Source organism: Octodon degus, unplaced genomic scaffold (assembly GCF_000260255.1).
Source record: "Octodon degus isolate 3935 unplaced genomic scaffold, OctDeg1.0 scaffold00057, whole genome shotgun sequence".
Classification (NCBI taxonomy): domain Eukaryota; kingdom Metazoa; phylum Chordata; class Mammalia; order Rodentia; family Octodontidae; genus Octodon; species Octodon degus.
Genome location: NW_004524633.1, coordinates 9,059,731 through 9,078,812, shown reverse-complemented (window position 1 = coordinate 9,078,812; position 19,082 = coordinate 9,059,731). Strand labels below are relative to the sequence as shown.

The window sequence follows — 19,082 nt, the reverse complement described above, 5'->3', positions numbered from 1 at the left end:
CGCCGCCGCCCTGGGCCCCCTCCCACGCCCCGCACGCCCGCCTCGCCTGCCGCTGCGCTCCGAGCCCCGCCGCGTCCTGCCTTCGAGGCCGACATGAAGGAGCCCCGGGGCGACGGCGGGGGCGCCCCTTTCTGCACCCGCCTTAACCACTCGGACCCGGGCATGTGGGCGCCCGAGCGCTCCGCCGGGGCGCGCAGCAACCTGAGCCGCGCGCCGGGCCCGGGCGAGGACTGCGGCTCGGTGTCCGTGGCCTTCCCCATCACCATGATGCTCACGGGCTTCGTGGGCAACGCGCTCGCCATGCTGCTGGTGTCGCGGAGCTACCGGCGCCGGGAGAGCAGGCGCAAGAAGTCCTTCCTGCTGTGCATCGGCTGCCTGGCGCTCACCGACCTGGTGGGGCAGCTGCTCACCAGCCCCGTGGTCATCGTCGTGTACCTGTCGCAGCAGCGCTGGGAGCAGCACGACCCGTCGGGCCGGCTCTGCACCTTCTTCGGCCTGACCATGACGGTCTTCGGGCTGTGCTCGCTGCTCATCGCCAGCGCCATGGCCGTCGAGCGCGCGCTGGCCATCCGCGCACCGCACTGGTACGCGAGCCACATGAAGACGCGCGCCACGCGCGCCGTGCTGCTCGGCGTGTGGCTGGCCGTGCTGGCCTTCGCACTGCTGCCCGTGCTGGGCGTGGGCCAGTACACGGTTCAGTGGCCCGGGACGTGGTGCTTCATCAGCACCGCGCGAGGGGGCAACGGCACCAGCTCGGCGTCCGACTGGGGCAACCTCTTCTTCGCCTCCACCTTCGCCTTTCTGGGGCTCCTGGCGCTGGCTGTCACCTTCGCCTGCAACCTGGCCACCATTAAGGCCCTGGTGTCCCGCTGCCGGGCCAAGGCGGCGGCAGCGCAGTCCAGCGCGCAGTGGGGTCGCATCACCACCGAGACTGCGCTGCAGCTCATGGGGATCATGTGTGTGCTGTCGGTGTGCTGGTCGCCGCTCTTGGTAGGTGGTTCCCGGGCGCGCAGGGTCGCGGGGGCTGGAAGTGGAGAGGGCGGCAGGACTGGCGGCGCCTGCAAGGCTGTGCTCGCGCCGGGGCTCGCTGAGCGCCGTCCAGGGGCTAGGGGCCCTGGCTGTGCGCAGGCTGTACGCGTGAAGCGACCCGGGGCCGCTCTCACTCCTGTGCGAGCAGGGCTAGGGACTGCCCGTATGCCTGCACTGCCTGTGCTTGTCTTGGGTGCACAAGAAGTAGAGAAAGGAGACGATGACCAGTGTGGGCTGTCGCCGTGTGTTTTCTGGTTCTCTCGCTCTCTCGCTCTCTCTCTCCCCCTAAGTATGAACTCAGGACCTCGCACTTGCCAGGCAGGCGCTTAAGCCACTGAGCTACCTCCCTGGTGTCTTGTGCTGCGCTAAGGCAGGAAAATTGGGGTCTGCAAAAGCCCCCTACCTGCGACTTGGGCTGGTGTGGCAAGCACCGTGCCTGGCAGTATCAAGCCGCATCTCAGCCCGCCGAGGGTCTAACCTTAGTATTCCCTCTACACCCGGCTTAGGGCTTGGAGCTGCACGCGCCCTCGGCCCCCGCCCATAAGTCCCAGACTCTCCGGGAGCTACAGTCTCAGGCCACGTCTCCTGCCCTGTAGCAATCACGCAGCCTTGGGTAAGGTGCGCCCTCGGGGTAGGAGATAAGGACTCCCGACTCCCCACCTCCGCACCCCAGCACACTGCAGGGGAGCAGGCCGTGTTCAGTGCTTGAGTGCTCGCTCCACTCCCACGCGGAATGTCTTGAGGTGTTTTGCTGGGGCTGTTAAGCTCCAAAGTTCTGTGAGTAGGCGCTGTTCACTAACTGCTGAAGAACAGGCGCCTCCTGTGGACGCGGACAGCAGGGCTTGACCGACATCGCAGACAGAGCCTCCCAATTACAGTAACAGCGCTCACCAACTGTGCAAGGGACTCAGAAACTCATTACACAGCTGTGGAGAACCTCTAACACACGCAGGTTGCTTTCGAAACCCATTGCAGTTGTTTTTATCAATGTGTAGAAGAGTACATAACATCAAAGTCACTATTTTAACTAACGTAAAAGTAGAGTTCAGCGACATTAAAGGTATTGATTGACAGTGTTGTGCCCTGTAGGACAGAGGCGGCTCCTTTTTCTCTCGTGTTTGACAAAGCTGATATTGGAGAATTCCTGTGTGTAAATAGTGAGAGAGAGAGACCTGGGAACACAGGCCTTGGCTTCAAGTCTGTGATGCACGGGGACACGAGCCGCACATTGGCACCTAGCTACCCACCAGGCGCTGCGCTGTGGTCCCGGCTCTGGGGTGTGAGCTGGAGCTCGGGTGATATCACCTGGTTATTAAAACCAGCACTAATTTTTGACCTGTTCCCTTTTTTTTTTCCAAAACTGATTAATAGGACAGTTTCAATAATTAATACATTGAACATTGTTATCTTCTTAGTGGTTTTCCATAGTACAAGATGCAGACAGGATATCCTGTCCAAACACTATGAGTACAAATCTTTCTTCTCATTGAATTAAGCGAAAGTAGCTGTATATCCTAACTATTCTGTATATACAAATACAAAGTGGCCTTTCCTTTGTATCCCCTTTTTTTGTTTAGTCCTGTCAGAGATGGGTATTCTATTGGCATCTAAATACTACAGGTGCTTGAACTCAGCAAAACAATCCAACACAGTCCAGCAGTCCACCATAGTAGTGGGTTATCCACAGAAGTTGTTGACTTGAGCCTTTCACGGCTCAGCATATTAATATGGCTTTACTTTATATATCTCCTTTTTATACTTTTCTGCTGGAAGGACCTATTCATTTCTATGCTTGAAATGTAGAGTACATAGGTAGCTGGACAGGAGATAAAAAGAGCTCTCAAAATAAACGTGATAGTGAGGCCAACCTAACTGAAAGACAAGTGGAATATATGAATTTTCACAATTGTTACCCGAGCCCCACATGTGGAGTTTGCCATGTCACACTATCTATAGCTAGAAAAACTCAGTTAAATAATGTGAATAAAATGCTTGCCCGTAGAGCACGAGTCAGACTTGTGTACTTTATCATTTTTTGTTGTTGTTTTTAAGTAGAAAAGAAACTATGTTCTTTTTTATTTGGAACCTCAGGTTAAATAACATGACTATAGGAGTCTCAGGAAGAACATAAGTGGATCTGAAAAACTTGAAGTTAAGATGACCAAACTCACTCTCTGCAGAGAATAGTATATTTAAAATTAATCTTACTGAATTTCAGTTAATTGCTTCATTCAGATAACATTTATCGATGCATAGCATTTTATCACTTTATTAATTCACTTCTCATCAGCACTAAGGAAACTCAACTTGCAATGCTATCAAGGGTAAATCCACAACTTGAATACAGGTGGTTTCCTTTTGGAGGAATTGGTTCCATCTTCTGTTTTGTTCACTGCTGAAATTAAATCTCCTCATATCTTCACAGAGTTCTGTGGCACAGGCGTCTGCCGCCGCTGCCACTGTCACTGCTCCTCCCTTTTGGGGGCTTACTGTTTTGCTGTTTCCCACCACCATGAGCAGCTGCCCTCTGCCACCCTGCCGTGGAGCCAGCTGATTAGGCCCTGACAACTCCACAAACTGTGAGCTAAACAAAACCTTTCTTTCCTTAAAAAAAAAAAAAAAAAATCTGTGACACAAAGTTGGCATTACTTCTGAGAAAGAAAACCTGTAAAAGGGCTTTCTTCATAGGTTTAGGAATTATAAGAATGAAAACGCAAGAACCTAGTGAATGGAATTTTCCATGTATTACACATTAAAGTGAGAAGTCATTACACCCATTTAAACGGTGGGTGAAATGTAGGTTTCCCATTAGCTCTTGCATGTTGGACATGAGGTATTGATTTGGTTGTGTCAGCTCTTTCCTTGTGAGGGCCCTGAACTCACCTCCCTTGGAGAGAACTATGATGCAACACTGAGAAATTCAGTAGACCGGAGTTCCCATTGCACGAAGTGAACCGCCTGCTACAAGTTCTTACTACATAAATACTTAGATGGAAGGTTTGTGTGTGGCTCAAGCAACAGCTTTCTTTTTTCTTTTTCCTAGAAACTTCACAAAATACAGTACAAAATTAAGTAGGGGATGATAAAGTATGAGATGTGAAATTAAGTGGAAAATAATACAGCTGTGGCAGCTGGTCCGCAAGGCCTTATCGCTGTTTATGTAAAGTGTCGTATTGCCGTTCTGCTAGAATTGGCCAGTTGACTCCGCAGTGCTGTCTGCTCCACTTGTTATGTTTTGGTGTTCAGGAACCATGTCCGCCAAACAGTCCAGTTATTAGAAATAATGTCCAAGCCTCTAGAAATAGGAAGCCTTGGCATGTTGTTTAAAGGAAGCCATGCTGTAACCCGGCACCCAGACAAGTCATTCTGGCTAATACTGCAGCTATCTTTAAACCTGTGGCTCAAAGCTAGCCATGAACATGGTGCAGAGTGGGTAGGAAGAGTGGCTCCTCCTCTCTAGCCCTGAACAGGGTGAAAGTAGCCTTGGAAGTGTTGGCCTTAGAATCAGCAAACTCCTTATTTAGTGTCCACAACTACAAGAAGCTGTCCTCTAATATGAGAAGATATTTCTCACTGTATTTGTGATTTTTTTTTAATTTAAGGAATCACTGAATAGTTAACAGGCATTTGCTTTTATTAAGCCCCATGCAGTAGATAAGTGATTTATTATTTTACAGAACTGATGCTATTTTAAAGTATATAGTGCTACTGTTCAATTCCCAATCATGTTGCCTGCCAACTTCTGCCATATTTAAGAAAATGCTTAAATGATTAATCAAGTGAACCTATACTTTAGGAAAAATTTTTTAAAACGTTTATTGAAATTTGAGATTCTTCCGAATTCTTTCCCTTTTCCTCAGCACAGTTTTTGATAGGAGGGCTATTCACTAGAATTGGTTTTGACTGCTTTGAGTGGGGGTGGTCATACGGGGAATCAAAGCAGGGTAGGCGCCAATCATGGAGCTCCAGCGCCAGCCCGAAAGGGACTCAGTAAAAACTGGTCCAGGCGTCACAGTGCATTCAGAGAAGCAACACTCACATTTACAAGTGGAACAGCTAAAGAACCATTGCGCAGTAAAGGATATAATGTGCCCATTTGGCTCTCAGAACAAATTCCAAGAGAATTTGGAGTGGGCATCGGGAAGAGGAGTGATGCCCTAACTTAAGCTCCTGCCTTACTCCAAGCCCAGGAGGCCAGCCGGTGGGGGCAGGGCACGCCCGGTACATCCCAGTGGACCTTGGCTTGAACATGTTCATGGATTCTGACTGAGGTATTCGGGCTATAGGCAGCAGTGCTGGGATTCTGCTGTCTTCCTGATAGACTCTAAGAGCTCTATTTTGAACTTTCAAATAGGGAGGACAGTGTATTGGGAGGGTTGCAATGTGTGGTTGGGGTGGGCTGGAAGATGAGGAAGAAAATCAGCAATGGCTGCTTCTGAGCATGACTAGGGCATCCCCCTAGAGACAGCGGGGAGAGACATGGCACAGAAGGAAAGGCGAGGGGAAAATGCTGCTGCTGCTGCTGCTGCTGCTGCTGCTGCTGCTGCTGCTGCTGCTGCTGCTGCTGCTGCTGCTGCTGCAATAGTCGAGTTCAGCAATGACTGACTGGAGCTTTCTAGTGAGCATCTCCTGTTTCCCTGTTCATTACCTCATGTCGTTGTTCCTGTAAGATTTTCACTGTCATTGATATCATTCAGGTGAAAAGTTTGAACAGAGGAAGGATATTAACCCCAATTTGATCAGTCAGGATATCAGACTCTGAGTTTCTCTTCAGCTGTGCTGTCTGTTTAGTTCCGAATCCAGAATTCTAGTTCTGACAGCAGCACGGGGGTAGTTATACGCCCATGTGTACATCGGTAAACACAGAGGTAGGGCTACTGCACATGTGGGATCTTTCCTTACTGACAGCACACTCGTGATTTTTTAATTTTTTTTTTTTTTTTTAAGAATGAGAGAATCTCAGTTCAGTGAACCAAAATGGACAGCTCATAGGGGTGTCGTTCGGCTGCTGTTTTCTAAGGGTTGGAGCCCCTGTGTGGTGGGGCCTTTGGCCGTAGTAAATAGGAGGTGATTATGTGAATGATGTGCCCAGAAGTGAGTATAACTAAGATGAGTGCGATAAATCACTGCTTAAGAATGCAGGTTTAACAGTTGGGTTTAGCAGACAGAATTTCAAAACTTCTTTAGTCATCATCTTTGAGGAGATTCAGATGGGCTAGAGTTGTAGAATAAATGTGGCTCATTAGCCTTTCTCTTTGAAAAAGCTGTAAAGGTCAATGACTCAATTATGAAAGTTTCCATGGGTTCAGTTTTCTGGGAACAGCACTGAGGAGGGTGCCCCACAGGCACCTGAAGCCGGCTGTGGTGGTCTGGGGGTGATAAGGGGTAGTAGGTTAGGCCCTGTGCACTATCGGTCTCAGCTCTGCCTCTGCATTGCTGGGGAAGATTCATGGGAAATCCTCACCAAAACAGTCAACATTTCTGTAGCACTTTTACAACCCACCAGTGTTCCACGCTTCGCTCTTCCACGCTTCAAGACCTTATGCCTTCAAGGTCAACAATTACATGTCAAATTCTGCCTTCCTGAATTTCTGTAACTCCTTACCCTAGTGATAAATGGGAAGCTTTTAGTTCGTTTCTCCCCAGATATGCTTCTGGAGGATTATTAGACCATTTTATCAAATCCTTTTTCTTCAGAAAGCTCTAGCTGTTATAAAGATAGTAGAATATGTTTTGTTTATTTTTGCTTTTGTTTCTTTGTTTTAAATGGTACCAGGCCTTGTCACTAAGCTATATCCCAAGCTTTGCTCCTTGTCTTAATTTTAAATTTTATTTTTTTAAAATTTATTTATTTGGTACAGGGCCTCACTATGCATCTCAGACTCATGGTGATCTTCCTGTCACAGCCTCCTCAACACTGGGATTACAGACATGCTCCACCACACCAGGTTTTACTGGATAGCAAGGCACACCTGGAATACCCAGTGCAACATGCAGTACTGGGGATCAAACCCAGGTCCTTGTGCTTGCCAGAGAGGTGCTTAGACTGCTGAACTATCTCCCCAGCTCCTCCTTGTCTTAATATTAAAATAAGGTTTTGCTCAGTTGTTAAGTTGCCCAGGCTCACAGGCACACCCCATCATGGTCAGCTGGTAAATCAATGTTTCTTTGGGTTCTCTTATTTTATCAATAAACAAATGAACATGATAATTTATTCTTATAAAGACATGACAGATGGCCAATGCATGGCTTCTTAAACAAGAGACACATAGATACACACACTCCGAACTGGCCCTGCAGAGTGGAAGCTGTGATGTCACTTAGCCGCCCTCTGGATTGCCCAAGGCTCCACTTCTCCTCCTTAGGTAGAGCATCCCTCACTCTCCAGGCTTGGTTGGGTGGCCCAGTCCCGCCCACAGCGCCCTGCATTTCCCTGTCACAGTCTGAGTCCCACTTCTCTGCACTGTTCAGTGTCTTTCTGTTCTTTGCATTTCCTGAAGGCAGGCACAGACTCTGTGCTATGCATTATAGATTCTTTTCCTAGGAACTATCCTAACTTCCTGCAGTACAGACTTTGCTCCTCTCACATTATTGGCTGAATACCTGAGCACCAGAATCTAGCTGCAGATTCAGTATCACTTATGAAGGCAAGTAGGTGTGTGAACTTTGTCAGTCCCTCCATATCTTTTTTTTTTTTTTAATGTATTTAGGACAGGATCTACAGGGTCTATAGGGTCTACTGGGTCTCATTATGTAGATCAGATTCATAGTGATCCTCCTATTTCCAGCCTCTCAAACGCTGGGATTACAGGTGCGCGCCACCATGCCTAGTCTCAGTCACCATCTCAGTGTGCCCCGGGGGCGGGGGCGGGGCCGGCCCAGCATGCTGGGGATCGAATCCTGGCTGCTGCGCTTGGCCTAGGCAGTTGCTTTAGTTCTCTGAGCTCTCTGGCTGGCCCAGTCCCTTCATGTCTTCGTGCATTACTTTCTTTTGTCCTCTGGAAAATTGGAATAAAAACACCTACCCTCCCTGTTTCGCAGAATGTAATGAGAAACAAGATAAATATATGTGAACCCAGCGGAAAGAGGCACAGTGCTGTGAGGACACTTTATGTCTGAGTGCTCTTCACAAGCTGCTTTTGTCTGATATTTTGGATAACAAAATGACTTTTTGTTCAGATAGATTTGTCCTCAAAATGCCTGACGAAAGATGACAAGCAGTACCCCAGAACATGGCCAAGTACCTAATTCTTCACCAGCAAAGCAAAACCAAAAGTGTGATAGAGAATGTACCTTTTTCCAAAAGGAAAAAAGCAACAACAACAAAGGAAAACATGAAAGTAGATGTGACACACTTTCCTTAAGGCATCGCAATGTACCCCTTCCCTTCTCTCCCAGGTACCACCTCCCTCCACTTCTCAGAAGCCCCTTCATAGCTCCTGTTAGCTCCCTAAATTCACAACGTGGGGGATCCCATTGCTCTTGCTCCGAAGACCTCTGCCCGCATGTAGACCTGGCTCATGCCTGTCCAGGGCAGGAGGCCAGTGAGCTTGCACCCACGGCCACATCCCAGGTGGCGGCTGCCCCTTCCGCCCAGCGCCTTCCTCCCGTTCCTCTGTGTGGACAGATCAGACCTGTTTTCAGCGAAACGCGTGAAGCTAGCTTACTGCGCTACGCCAGGGCATTCTGCAGTCTCCCTGAGGGTGCCGCCGGCACCTCCGCTGTCCTCATGTTTTCACAGATAGTCAGAAAGAGTGGAATGAAAGCAGCCCTGCTGCCTGCTCACAGCCTGACATTGAATTTACACGTCTTCACTGAGAGCGAAGCGTGAGGATTGCCCCAACTCGCACGGTTTGCCCAGGCAGGGACAGCACAATCGTGTTCTTTTGCAGCCTGCAGAAGCCCAGCGCTTAGCTTGCTGCAGAGGGACAGCCCAGGTAGTCTCGGGGCAGTAATCGTCACAAGGACGCTTCAGGGCCCGACCTTGGGGCTACTCAGAATCTGCCTGTGATTTTAGCAGGGTTGATTTGGTGGCAGGTAGATGGAGGATCGTAAACCCAGAACTGCAAGAAGTGGCTGATATAGAAGTGGAGGCTTGATGATTCACAATTTAATTCTGCTAGAAAAAGAAAAAAAGCTACTAATTTAAGTGGAAGTCACATAATAAAAATACACACTAAATCCTGCACTAAATTTTTTTTTTTTTAATCTTGGTAAAACAAAAGTTAAGAGGTTAGGGCTGGCCAGATAGCTCAATGGAATAAAGCGCCTGAGTAGGCAGAGTGTAGCGGCCGGGGTTTGATCCCCAGCATGCCGTGCTGGCCCTGCACCGGGGCTCACTGATACAGTGATTGAAATTAGGCATGGTGGCATGTGCCTGTAATCCCAGCACTTGGGAGGCTGAGAACAGGAGGGTCACTATGAGTTTGATCTGTGTAGTGAGACCCTGTAGACCCTGTACTAAATACATTTTTTAAAAAAGTAAGAGCCCAGGGAGATAGCTTAGCAGAATAAACGCTTGCCTGGCAACCGCAGGGTCCTGAGTTTAATCCCTGCTACCACAAAAAAAAAAAAAAAAAAAAAAGTAGGAAGTTATATTGGAGCTGAAAGCCCTACTTTAAGCATTTATTAATATAAAAATTGAGTGTAATTTTTGACACACACTCTTCACTAAATCTGTGACAGTTCCTGAAGGTAGATTTGGTTTGTATATTTTTGTTTCTGCTTCAGAGTCCGCAATAAGTGTCCTTTTCTGTGGTTCAGGATCTGCTGCTGTTGGTACAATGCATGAGAACTTGGGCAAGGAAGGATATTGTTAACTCTGGAAGTGACGAAAGGGACATTGCAAAGATAAGGTTAAGTTTGGAGAATTCACAAGACAGCCCGGTGGAGCCGTAGGTGCTGTCGTGATGCGTGAGCTCTCCCTGGTCCCTTCTTGCTGTGGGAAGCACTCTCGGAATCAGAGCTCGCACGTGCCTTTCCCCAGGAGCACGAAGACCCCGCAGCCCGCGGCCAAGCCGAGGGCCCCGGATGGCCAGGACCCTGGTCTGCTTCCGCTGTCTCACTGTGTGGGGGAACGCACTTTACCTTTCTGGTCTTTCCTTTCTCATCATTAACACACAGTGATAACCAGCTCTACGCCTCCACCCAGTTCCAACTTCCTGTGGCTCTAAAAAGAAAAACAGGCCCCTTCTGCAGATACTGAGCTAGATACCTGGGGTAAAAAACCTCAAAGCTTCTTAAGAAGCAGCATCAGGATGTATAGAAAGAGACAAAGATGACAAGTGTTTTATCCAGTGGTCCTTCTGTAGTACTTTCCAAGTGTTCACTGTGTTCCTACCACTGTGACCCCCTGGTGATGCAGCGGGAACGGGGCTGCTCCATGATCCTGGGAGGGTCAAGCGGTCCCATAGCTCCTGGGAGCGCTATTTTGATGAATGGCACTGTGTGCGGATGACGCTTCCTGAGCTGAGCAGGGTGTAGTCTGTGCAGCTGTCTGGGGCAGGCTTGATGCTAAACCAAGCACGCGTGGTCTCTTCCTTCGTGATGCTTTTGATGCTGATAGACAGACGTGACCACCTCAATACACAGATGGGGCTTACTGCGGTTGCGTTTACTGCCCACGGGGCCTCTGCTGCTCATGGGCCTTCTATGGGCCAGAGGGCAGGGCTGCTCAATGCCCCTGTAGGCACAGGCCCTGCCCAAGCTGAAGCTAGTTTGTGCTTGGACCCTGCTGTTAGAGAGCGCACTCCTCGGCCTGTCATGATGCTCAGATTCTGCAGAGGACCCAGGCACCCAGAAGCCTGCTGCCCTCAGCCAGTGCTGCTCCAGAACCAGCCCTCTCCTTGCACCCATGGGGTCCAGATTACATGCACCTCATCTACGCGTGTCTTCCTCTGCAGCTTTTCCAGGTGTCTCTATCTTCTAGTGAAGGTGGGCAAACCATTGTGCCCCAACTTCCTGGACTGTTGGTTTCTTCCTCCCCGGAAGATGCTGGGTGGGTAGCACTCTACGTTCCTTCTCCCAGGCGAGCAGCAACCCACCCCAGAGTGGTGTTCACTGTGCTGCCTTTGTGTGTGTCTATGGCACAGAATTCCACAATGGAGAACTAATCAGTCCACATTGACCACCACAAGTGGCCCTGCTTCTGGGACACCTGCCCCAATGTGACCCACTTGGCCCACTTGGACAGAATGGTGAGGCAGCTCTGGATGACACCTTGCCTACATCAAAATGGGGAACATGTTAGGTTGCCAAGAGGAAGGTACCCTCCCCCGGAGCTGTCAAAAGGGTGCCCCTGTGGATGCAGAGGTGGGGCTCCCTGGCCTGGGACTGGCATCTGTGAGGGCACCAAGGGTAGGCTCTGTACTCTGGATCCCCACCCGCCTGGGCCTACGGTGCTGTCCCTGTCATTCTCACCCAGGTCTTCCACTCTTCCTAGGTGGATGGCTTTCCAGGCTGCTCTTACTCCTTCTCCAGTTTTCTTCCAAGACATCATAAACGCTATGTCCTCAGAGGTGGACAAGGACACACTGGCACATTTTATGGCCCTGCCTTTCTGTTGGATGGCATTTGGCAGCAACATTCACATTTTTATTACACCTCATAAAAACATGAAAGGGGACCTCCACTCCAGCTTCGGAAGGTGGCAAGGATGCAGGGGTGAGTGTTCAGAGTGGTCATGCGTGCACTTAGGCTGAGGCTGGATGTAGCCGGACAGCTCCAGAATGAAAGAGGAACATTTCTTAAAGATAAAACCGAGCATGTATCAAATTGTATGCTGAGTCCTTTGATTTTTAAAACTGCATTACATTTGTAAAAGATATGTTAAGATTAATCTGCCTCAACATTCTCCCTTGCGTTTGGAGCATGTTTATTCCTTTGCTCTTGCCACACCCTGGAGCAGCTCTGGAGTCCTCTTTCTTGAGTGTCTTTAGTTGTATGCCATCACCTAATTCACACCTAATTCACTATGTCTCCCCAATTCACCTGGTCTGGAACTGTGTGACTTTGGGCTGTTCCCCCAAGTCAACATGAACATAGAAAGTATGTGGGCTAAATCCATCCAAGACATCGAACTCAGCCTCGGTGAGCCCTTCGAAACAACTCAGTCTCATGAGAAACAACTTCTGCTTAATTCTGTGATAGCCTTTGAAGAGTTCTGCTTAGTTTTTTTAAAGCTAGAGAAGAACTTTGAATGACCTTGACAGTGGCAGGGGCAGAGACAGCAATCCATTAATTCACTTAACAACTATTTATCAACTATCACTTGTGCATCAGAAACCAAGCTGCAGTCCCACAGAGCAACCACGGACCCTTGTCCTCAAGGAATGTGTCATCTACGCAGTGATTTCCTATATAAGCTTGCAGTTGTGATTCATAAAAAACAATATTATTTTCTGTATTTTCAATACAGAAACTAATCTCAGAACCTTCAGGACTTTATTCACACATGCACACACTTGAGCATTGCTTCCTGAGTATGTCCTGGGTGTTGTGCACGGTCCCAGGGGTGGCAGTAACTCAGTGACTTACACCAGTGGCAAGCTTTCAGGGAACTTGCATTCTAGTGGAAGGAGGGAGGTGATACAGAAATAAACTAGAATTCAGGATGTGAAAGTCACTATTGAGAAAAATCAATCAGGCTGATGTAGACAATAGAGGGTGACCTGGGGGCTGGGCAGATTGAGTTGTCAGAGAAAATGCCTCTGGGGGGAAAGGAAAGAGTCAGGTAGGAACCATCTATATAGGAAGAGCGTTTAGGGCTGAGTGAACACATGATATCTGGGCCAGTGAGACCGAAGTGCAATGAGAGTACAAGGTGGAATCCTGTAAGCCGAGGTCAGGGAGGTTGTTGAGATCGGAGCTCTAAGACCGTACCGAGTAGTATTGATGTTTCCCGAGAACCACTGAGAGGTCTGGAAGCAGGGGGAGCCACGAGACTGGGTCACATTTTCAAAAGATGCATCTGGTAGCTATGTGGAGACTGAATTGCAGTTAGGCAAGTAGGAGCAAGAGACCACTCAGCAGCTGTCAGTCATGAAGGCGAGAGGGGACACAGCCCAGTTGCACTCGGCAAGGAGACGTTTTTGCCGATGAATTTCCCAGACATTCCCTCATCCCCATCCTGAGACTGGGGCAAGAAATAGGGCTCCTCCTTCCTCTCTGGACTTCTGCTATTCAGGGAGCCACAAATGACTTCCACATTGCTTCCCTTTCAGAAAGAGAAGACCGTCCTGAGACTTGTCCTAGGGCGAGCTGGGTTGTACCTTGTGTCTCATAAGTGCTGTTTCTTTTTCTGAGATGTGAATCAGAACAGTCACACACAAGCAGAAGTAGCAAAGTTTGCTGATAGGATAATGGAATATTAAAGAAGCGTGATGCTCAGAACAAAGGTCTAGACTAAGTTAATTTCTGGGCCAGGTCTCTGAAGGAATTGTCTACTGTGTTTATTGTTAAATGAGTGATTACTTTTGTTTGTCTTCTCCTACACTAAAAGCGATTCTCCAATTCATATTCCCTACTTTTAAAAATGAAGATTGTTTGGTTACAAATACAAGAAACCCAATACAAACTAGCTTGAGTAAAAAGAGTGAAATGGAGGGAAAGTAGTTGCTTGATTCACATCATTTTTAGGGTGTCAAGAATGGGCATGGCCTGGTGGAAGCCTCGTGCCAGGGTTCTTTGTGTCTACCTTTGAATCTTTCCTTGCTTCAAAGTTACCAAGTCAAACCGTGCTCCTAAAGAACCAGTCCAGCTCCTTGGCTAGAGCTGCATTCCTGTTTTGAAGCTTCAAGTTGACAGGTCCACTTTTACACTCTGCGTGTGGGATTTTAATTCTGATTTTATAGCAGAATTCTACTACTTCAGTGTATGTGCTATGGTGAAACACTGTTCAAATGCCAGAGCTACTTCTTTTTTTTGCAGAGTTAGATGACAAAAAAATACGTGTGCCCTGTTTCATCTTCAAAGACTAATGTGAGTTTTGCTAAGTTATAATTAAAGATTTTGCTCAGGGAATTTTCCAGAAATGAGTTAAGGATGTACTGAGAGGCTTACAGTGAAACAGAGGTGCCTTTAGAAGGCTCTACAGGCTGGCAAATACAACAGATACCATTGTGAGGTGACCATTGAAGAAGAGAGGGATTCTGTCTTGATTTTCCTGTGTAGGACAAGTGGTAGCCTGGATTTGATGTTTATCTGGCAACTGGCTTTCTCTTCATAGATCAGTGGCTATGCTAACATTCCAGTTGGGTGGCAGATTTTATTTAATGGTAGTAATTTTCTCCAAGAATAGATGAAGGATTTGCTTGGTTCTCAAAGCGAACTTCTTCATATTAGCTTTAGTTCTATGACAGGTATTAGGGAATATCTCAAAGTTGTCTCCTCTAGCATTCATTTCTAATTAACTTACACTGCTGGCCAGCATCATATCAGGAAGCCTGGAAATACCTTGACTTGAGAGCTCTAGTGTCTGCCTTAGACTTGGGTCTGGATAGCACTCAGCCCCAGCTGACTCCAAGCACAGAGAATAAGTGCTGGGCAGATCTGGGAGCTCGTAGAGTCCATAGAAAGCTGCCACCCAGGTTGGGAAGACAGGCAGGGCGGGGTGAGCAGGGTGCTGGGCTCCTGGCCGCACAGCCAGCGAGAACCTACTGTGCACGCTCTCACGGCACACGGCTGGCTGGGTGCAGCTCAGAGCTCAAAGTGCCCTTCTAGCATGCATTAGTGTCACAGCATCCAAAGCCCAGGTGCAGGACTGGTCCAGTCTGGGGTCTTCAGCCCCTGGCTTGGTCAAGGGTGAGCAGAGATGAGCACCTCCAGCTGCAGGGTTTTGAAATGGGAAGTGCTAGTAGAAAGTATTGCTGAGCTTTCTCTGCCACTCAGAATACAGAGATGAAGTTCTCCTCAATGGAGACATTAACAATAAAGGGTAGGGTTTTCTCCTTCCCATCTAACTCATGCTTAGGAACATCACAACAGTAATGTGAATTACAAACTCGTGTGTGTGTGTATAACGTGGGAAAATGGAATAGCAGGGAAAGTGGTAAAGACGAAATTACAGAGTCTGGGGAATAGCAGGACTTGTGTTTACTGAGTGTCTACCGTGTGGAGTGCCTGAGAATTACCCTTTAATGTATTATCTGCTGTCGGCTTCCCAAACATTTATTTGTAAGTTTGTTATTTTCCTCTCCGATTTTCGCAGCTGTGCATGGAAAGGTTCAAAAGATTAAATATGCTTAGTACTTGGTAAACTCCAAGCTTGTGGTAGACTGTAGAACTTTGTTGCTTCTTAGTTTTTTTTTCTTTATGTGCCAAAAACATTTTCAAATCACTCCACTGGGAACATTGCATACAAAAGAATAGATCAAGAGTAATAAACAAAAATCACCATAACTCTACAAGGCAGCTAATCACAGCCGAAGACTTCCTATGAAATATGCCTGAATTCATTCACTGATCGGTCTTCCCTGAGGCATGGCTCTCTAGGGAACATATTTGCAAATCCCTATAGAGAGCAGCACGCTTCACTTGTCCTACTGCAATCTGTGGTGAATTCCATCTCACCTCCCCACATTACCTGTAACTTAGGTGGTGTTTCCTGGAACTAGTTGCCCCTTGCATCCAGTTCTCTGTACTTTCACACCTGAAATGCTCACACAGAGTGGTAAAGTTTTATTGGGCAAAAATATTTCAGAGGCTGCAACACACAAGTAGTCTTCACACTCAACTATTTATAAAAGAAAACTGTTTATTGAGTTCTCTTTGCTTAGTGGGAAAGTGTTTGACTACAGTCAAAATTAGAAAATTTGTTTTGACAATTTTAAAACTTTCTGCTTGACATAGTGCAATTGGGATCCTTGCAAACCTGCTTTCATCTGTTTTTTTGTTTTTTTGTTTTTTTTTCTTTTCTCATGGAGAAGAAAAAGAGCCTTTGCCAACAGTGAATCTCACATGGAATCCAGACATTGTATTATCTAGTATGCTTTCAACCACATTAAAGAAGCTTAGATTCTTTAGTCCTATCTTCAAAATCTTGCAATTAGGTATACTTGCCAGCTAATATTGTTTCTCATCTTGAGCTTAGTATCCTTACCTCAGTCATAGAAATCAATTTGTAATTTCTAGAATGTTCTACACTTTCTAGAAATTGTAGCGCTCAGGAAAATGAGCTCTTTGTCTTGGAAGATTCCACAGGGCCTCTCCTGTGGTCAGGGTGGATGGTCGGTCTTCCCTGCACCTGGAGACTGATGTCAGTGCCCATGGACTGCGGTGATTTCTACCTTTCTGATAAGAATTGCTGCCACAAGATGCGAACCTAAGCAACAACACTATATCCAGCTTGACATCAAGAAACTGATTTTGAGATGTCAAATAACTTTTCCAGGGTCCCAAAAATATCAACGAGGACAGCTGGCTTTCAACCCAGACTGGTCTGATTTTCTTACCTCTGCATTAACCATCAAACTGCATGGCTTTCCTCTTGTTAACAGCTTTACTTGACTAAGTGTATGAGATCAGCGCTCTTGTCTTACTCCGGTCAACCTACAGTCCATAGCAGCCACTCAACAAATGCCTGTGGAATAAATGAAGATGGGGAACTGTAACATAGAGAAAGGGTGACTAGTTTGGAATAAGGAGATTGGGATATAAAGACTGGCTTCAAGAATCTTAAATATATCAGATTTTTTTTAAAAAACCACATCATTCTTGTGACATAGGTAATACCAGTCTTTGCTTTTGTTCTTGTTGTTTAATTTACTGAGCAAACAACATATTATTATAAGGCCCACAGCTGGTAAACGGCGTTGAACTAACCACATCAGATCTGTTTTATTTCGAATCCACTAATCCAATTTGTATCTAATGAATAATGGGTACTATGAATACAGAAAAAAATTGAGATTTTTAAGAACGTTATGCCATTTTCATTTATTTTATTGCTTCCATTTTGTTGCTAGTAATAAAATCTTGGGAAGACAAAAATACCTTTAGGATAGACTAAGATGGGAGAAACCAGTTGTTTTTGTAATGGAGAGAGAAGTTAATTAGAAGCAGTGGTTAGGAACAATAGAAAATAGTGCTTTAGTGCCTGCTATCCAAAGAAAAGAAAAATAAAAGCTATTTGGGAAGGTGCCCCAGGGGTAACTGTTAAGCAATATGGGATTTTAGAAACAATAGAGAAAGAGACTAAGAATAACAAAGGGGGAAACACGTGTTCCCAAAGATGCTTGAGTTTCCCTGTATTATACTGTCTCCTTCGCTCTTCCAGATGGGACAGCACAGTGACTTAAGGAGCAGCTGCCAGTCCAGAGGTGGGGTAGCCTTCAGAATCTGTTCATCCGAAAGCTCAGCCACAGGCTGCGGGCCACAACGGCCCCAGACCTCACTTGCCATTCAGTATCGGCTGGGATCTGTGACTTCTCTGGAGGTGGCTGGACCGTTGCTGGTGTAGGCTCCTGCTCATCTCAAAGAGGGGAGAGCTGTGATTTTCATGGCTTTGTTTTATGAAAATAAGGCACTTTCTCCCAGATGTTCTTCCTTTTGGATTTCCCTGGCTAGCAAGGGGAACATGATCTTGCCTTGTGAATGGGCTCGGCCCTGACGCATCCTGGCGGCAGTGAGATAGGCATACTGAGATGGGAGGTAGAGAAGCGAGAGGCTGGGCAGGGAGCCGCTGGTGGACGCTACAGGGCTGTAACCTGTATAGTTTAACTGAGATACTGCCTGAGACACACCAGAGAATAGCGGACATTAAAGCTACACTGTGATATGGTAGCCACATCCAGACATTAGACGCTTGATATGTGGTTGTTTCAAGTTGAGATATACTACAAATGTGAAAGATGCACCAGAGTTGGAAGATTAATTTAAATGATGGAAAATATCACAGTACTTACAGCGGCTCTAGGTTGAAATTGGTATTTCTTATATATTGAATAAATTAAAATCTATCAGTTTAGTTCTACATGTTTCTTTTTCCTTTTTCCAATGTTCTAGTAGAACACTCAAGAGTATAAGGCTCTCCCTTATGGCTTGAATTGTATTTCCATTAGCTACCTTCATTAGACCAATAGTTTCTCACTTTTGTTTTCACTGAGGAAACTATTTCACTAAAAGTTTTTAGAGAAGCATTAAAAACAGAGTTATGAGCTGGCCAAATAGCTCAGTGGACTCCAGTGCCTGCAAGTGGGTGCAGGGCCTGGGGGATCCCCAGGGTGCACTGAGATGGTAATTGAGACTGGGTGTGGTGGCGCGGGCCTTTAATCCCAGCGCTTGGGAGGCTGTAAACAGGTGGATCACTACGAGTTTGTTCTAATAGTGAGACCCTGAACACCCCACAGACCCTTCCCTAAAAAATACAATAAATAAATAAATAAATAAATAAAAACAGTTATTCTGATAAAAGGAGTAACTGAGTATTCCTAAGTCCCAAGAGCATTCATCTACCAACCCCTGCAAAACAATTGTTGAAAATACCTGTAGCAGGGTATACAGATAAATGTTCATTTTGTATCTGCGTATTCAAAATGGTTAGGATAGATACATACTTACATTCTGTTCTAGAATGATTTGTTCTAGTGGTGTTTGTAAATAGGATATCAAGTCCGCATCTTGTACAGCAATTAACCACTAAGAAGAATGTATGCAGTGTGTTAGTTATTGAAACTGTCCTAGCAATTTGATTTGAAACTGTCTCATTGCTATTTATCAATAAAATTATTAAAATAAAATAATCTAGGCTATTTGCCAAACATGAACTTCCTAGATCCACCTGAGATCTCACTGGGCCTTCTAAAAAAAAAAAAAGAAAAAGAAAACAAAATACCTGTAGCAAGTGTAACTTTTTAAATGGATTTGTGAAAAATATTTTCCCTAAGATAATACCATGAGTAACTTCATAGTTGTTAAACATTGTCCTAGTATATCAGTCAGCTGTTATACTGCTGGGCCAAAATACCCCGCAGGTCAAAGGAGGTTAGGGTTGTTTTGGTTCATGACTTCAGAGCATTCAGTCCGTAGTGGGCTGGCTTTAAGGCAGGAGCATTATG

The 19,082-nt window shown here is 46.5% G+C and overlaps 1 protein-coding gene across 2 annotated transcripts in view; it reads left to right on the top strand.

Moving 5' to 3' along the window:
- The first annotated feature begins 7 nt into the window (after positions 1-7).
- Ptger3 (prostaglandin E receptor 3) overlaps positions 8-19,082 on the top strand; it is a 74,709-nt gene continuing 55,634 nt past the window's right edge. For both annotated transcript variants that reach the window (XM_023718278.1, XM_004633999.2), the window contains exon 1: positions 8-990. In XM_023718278.1, the coding sequence (XP_023574046.1) occupies positions 94-990 (897 nt within the window). In that variant the 5' untranslated portion in view covers positions 8-93. The remainder of the gene's footprint in view (positions 991-19,082) is intronic.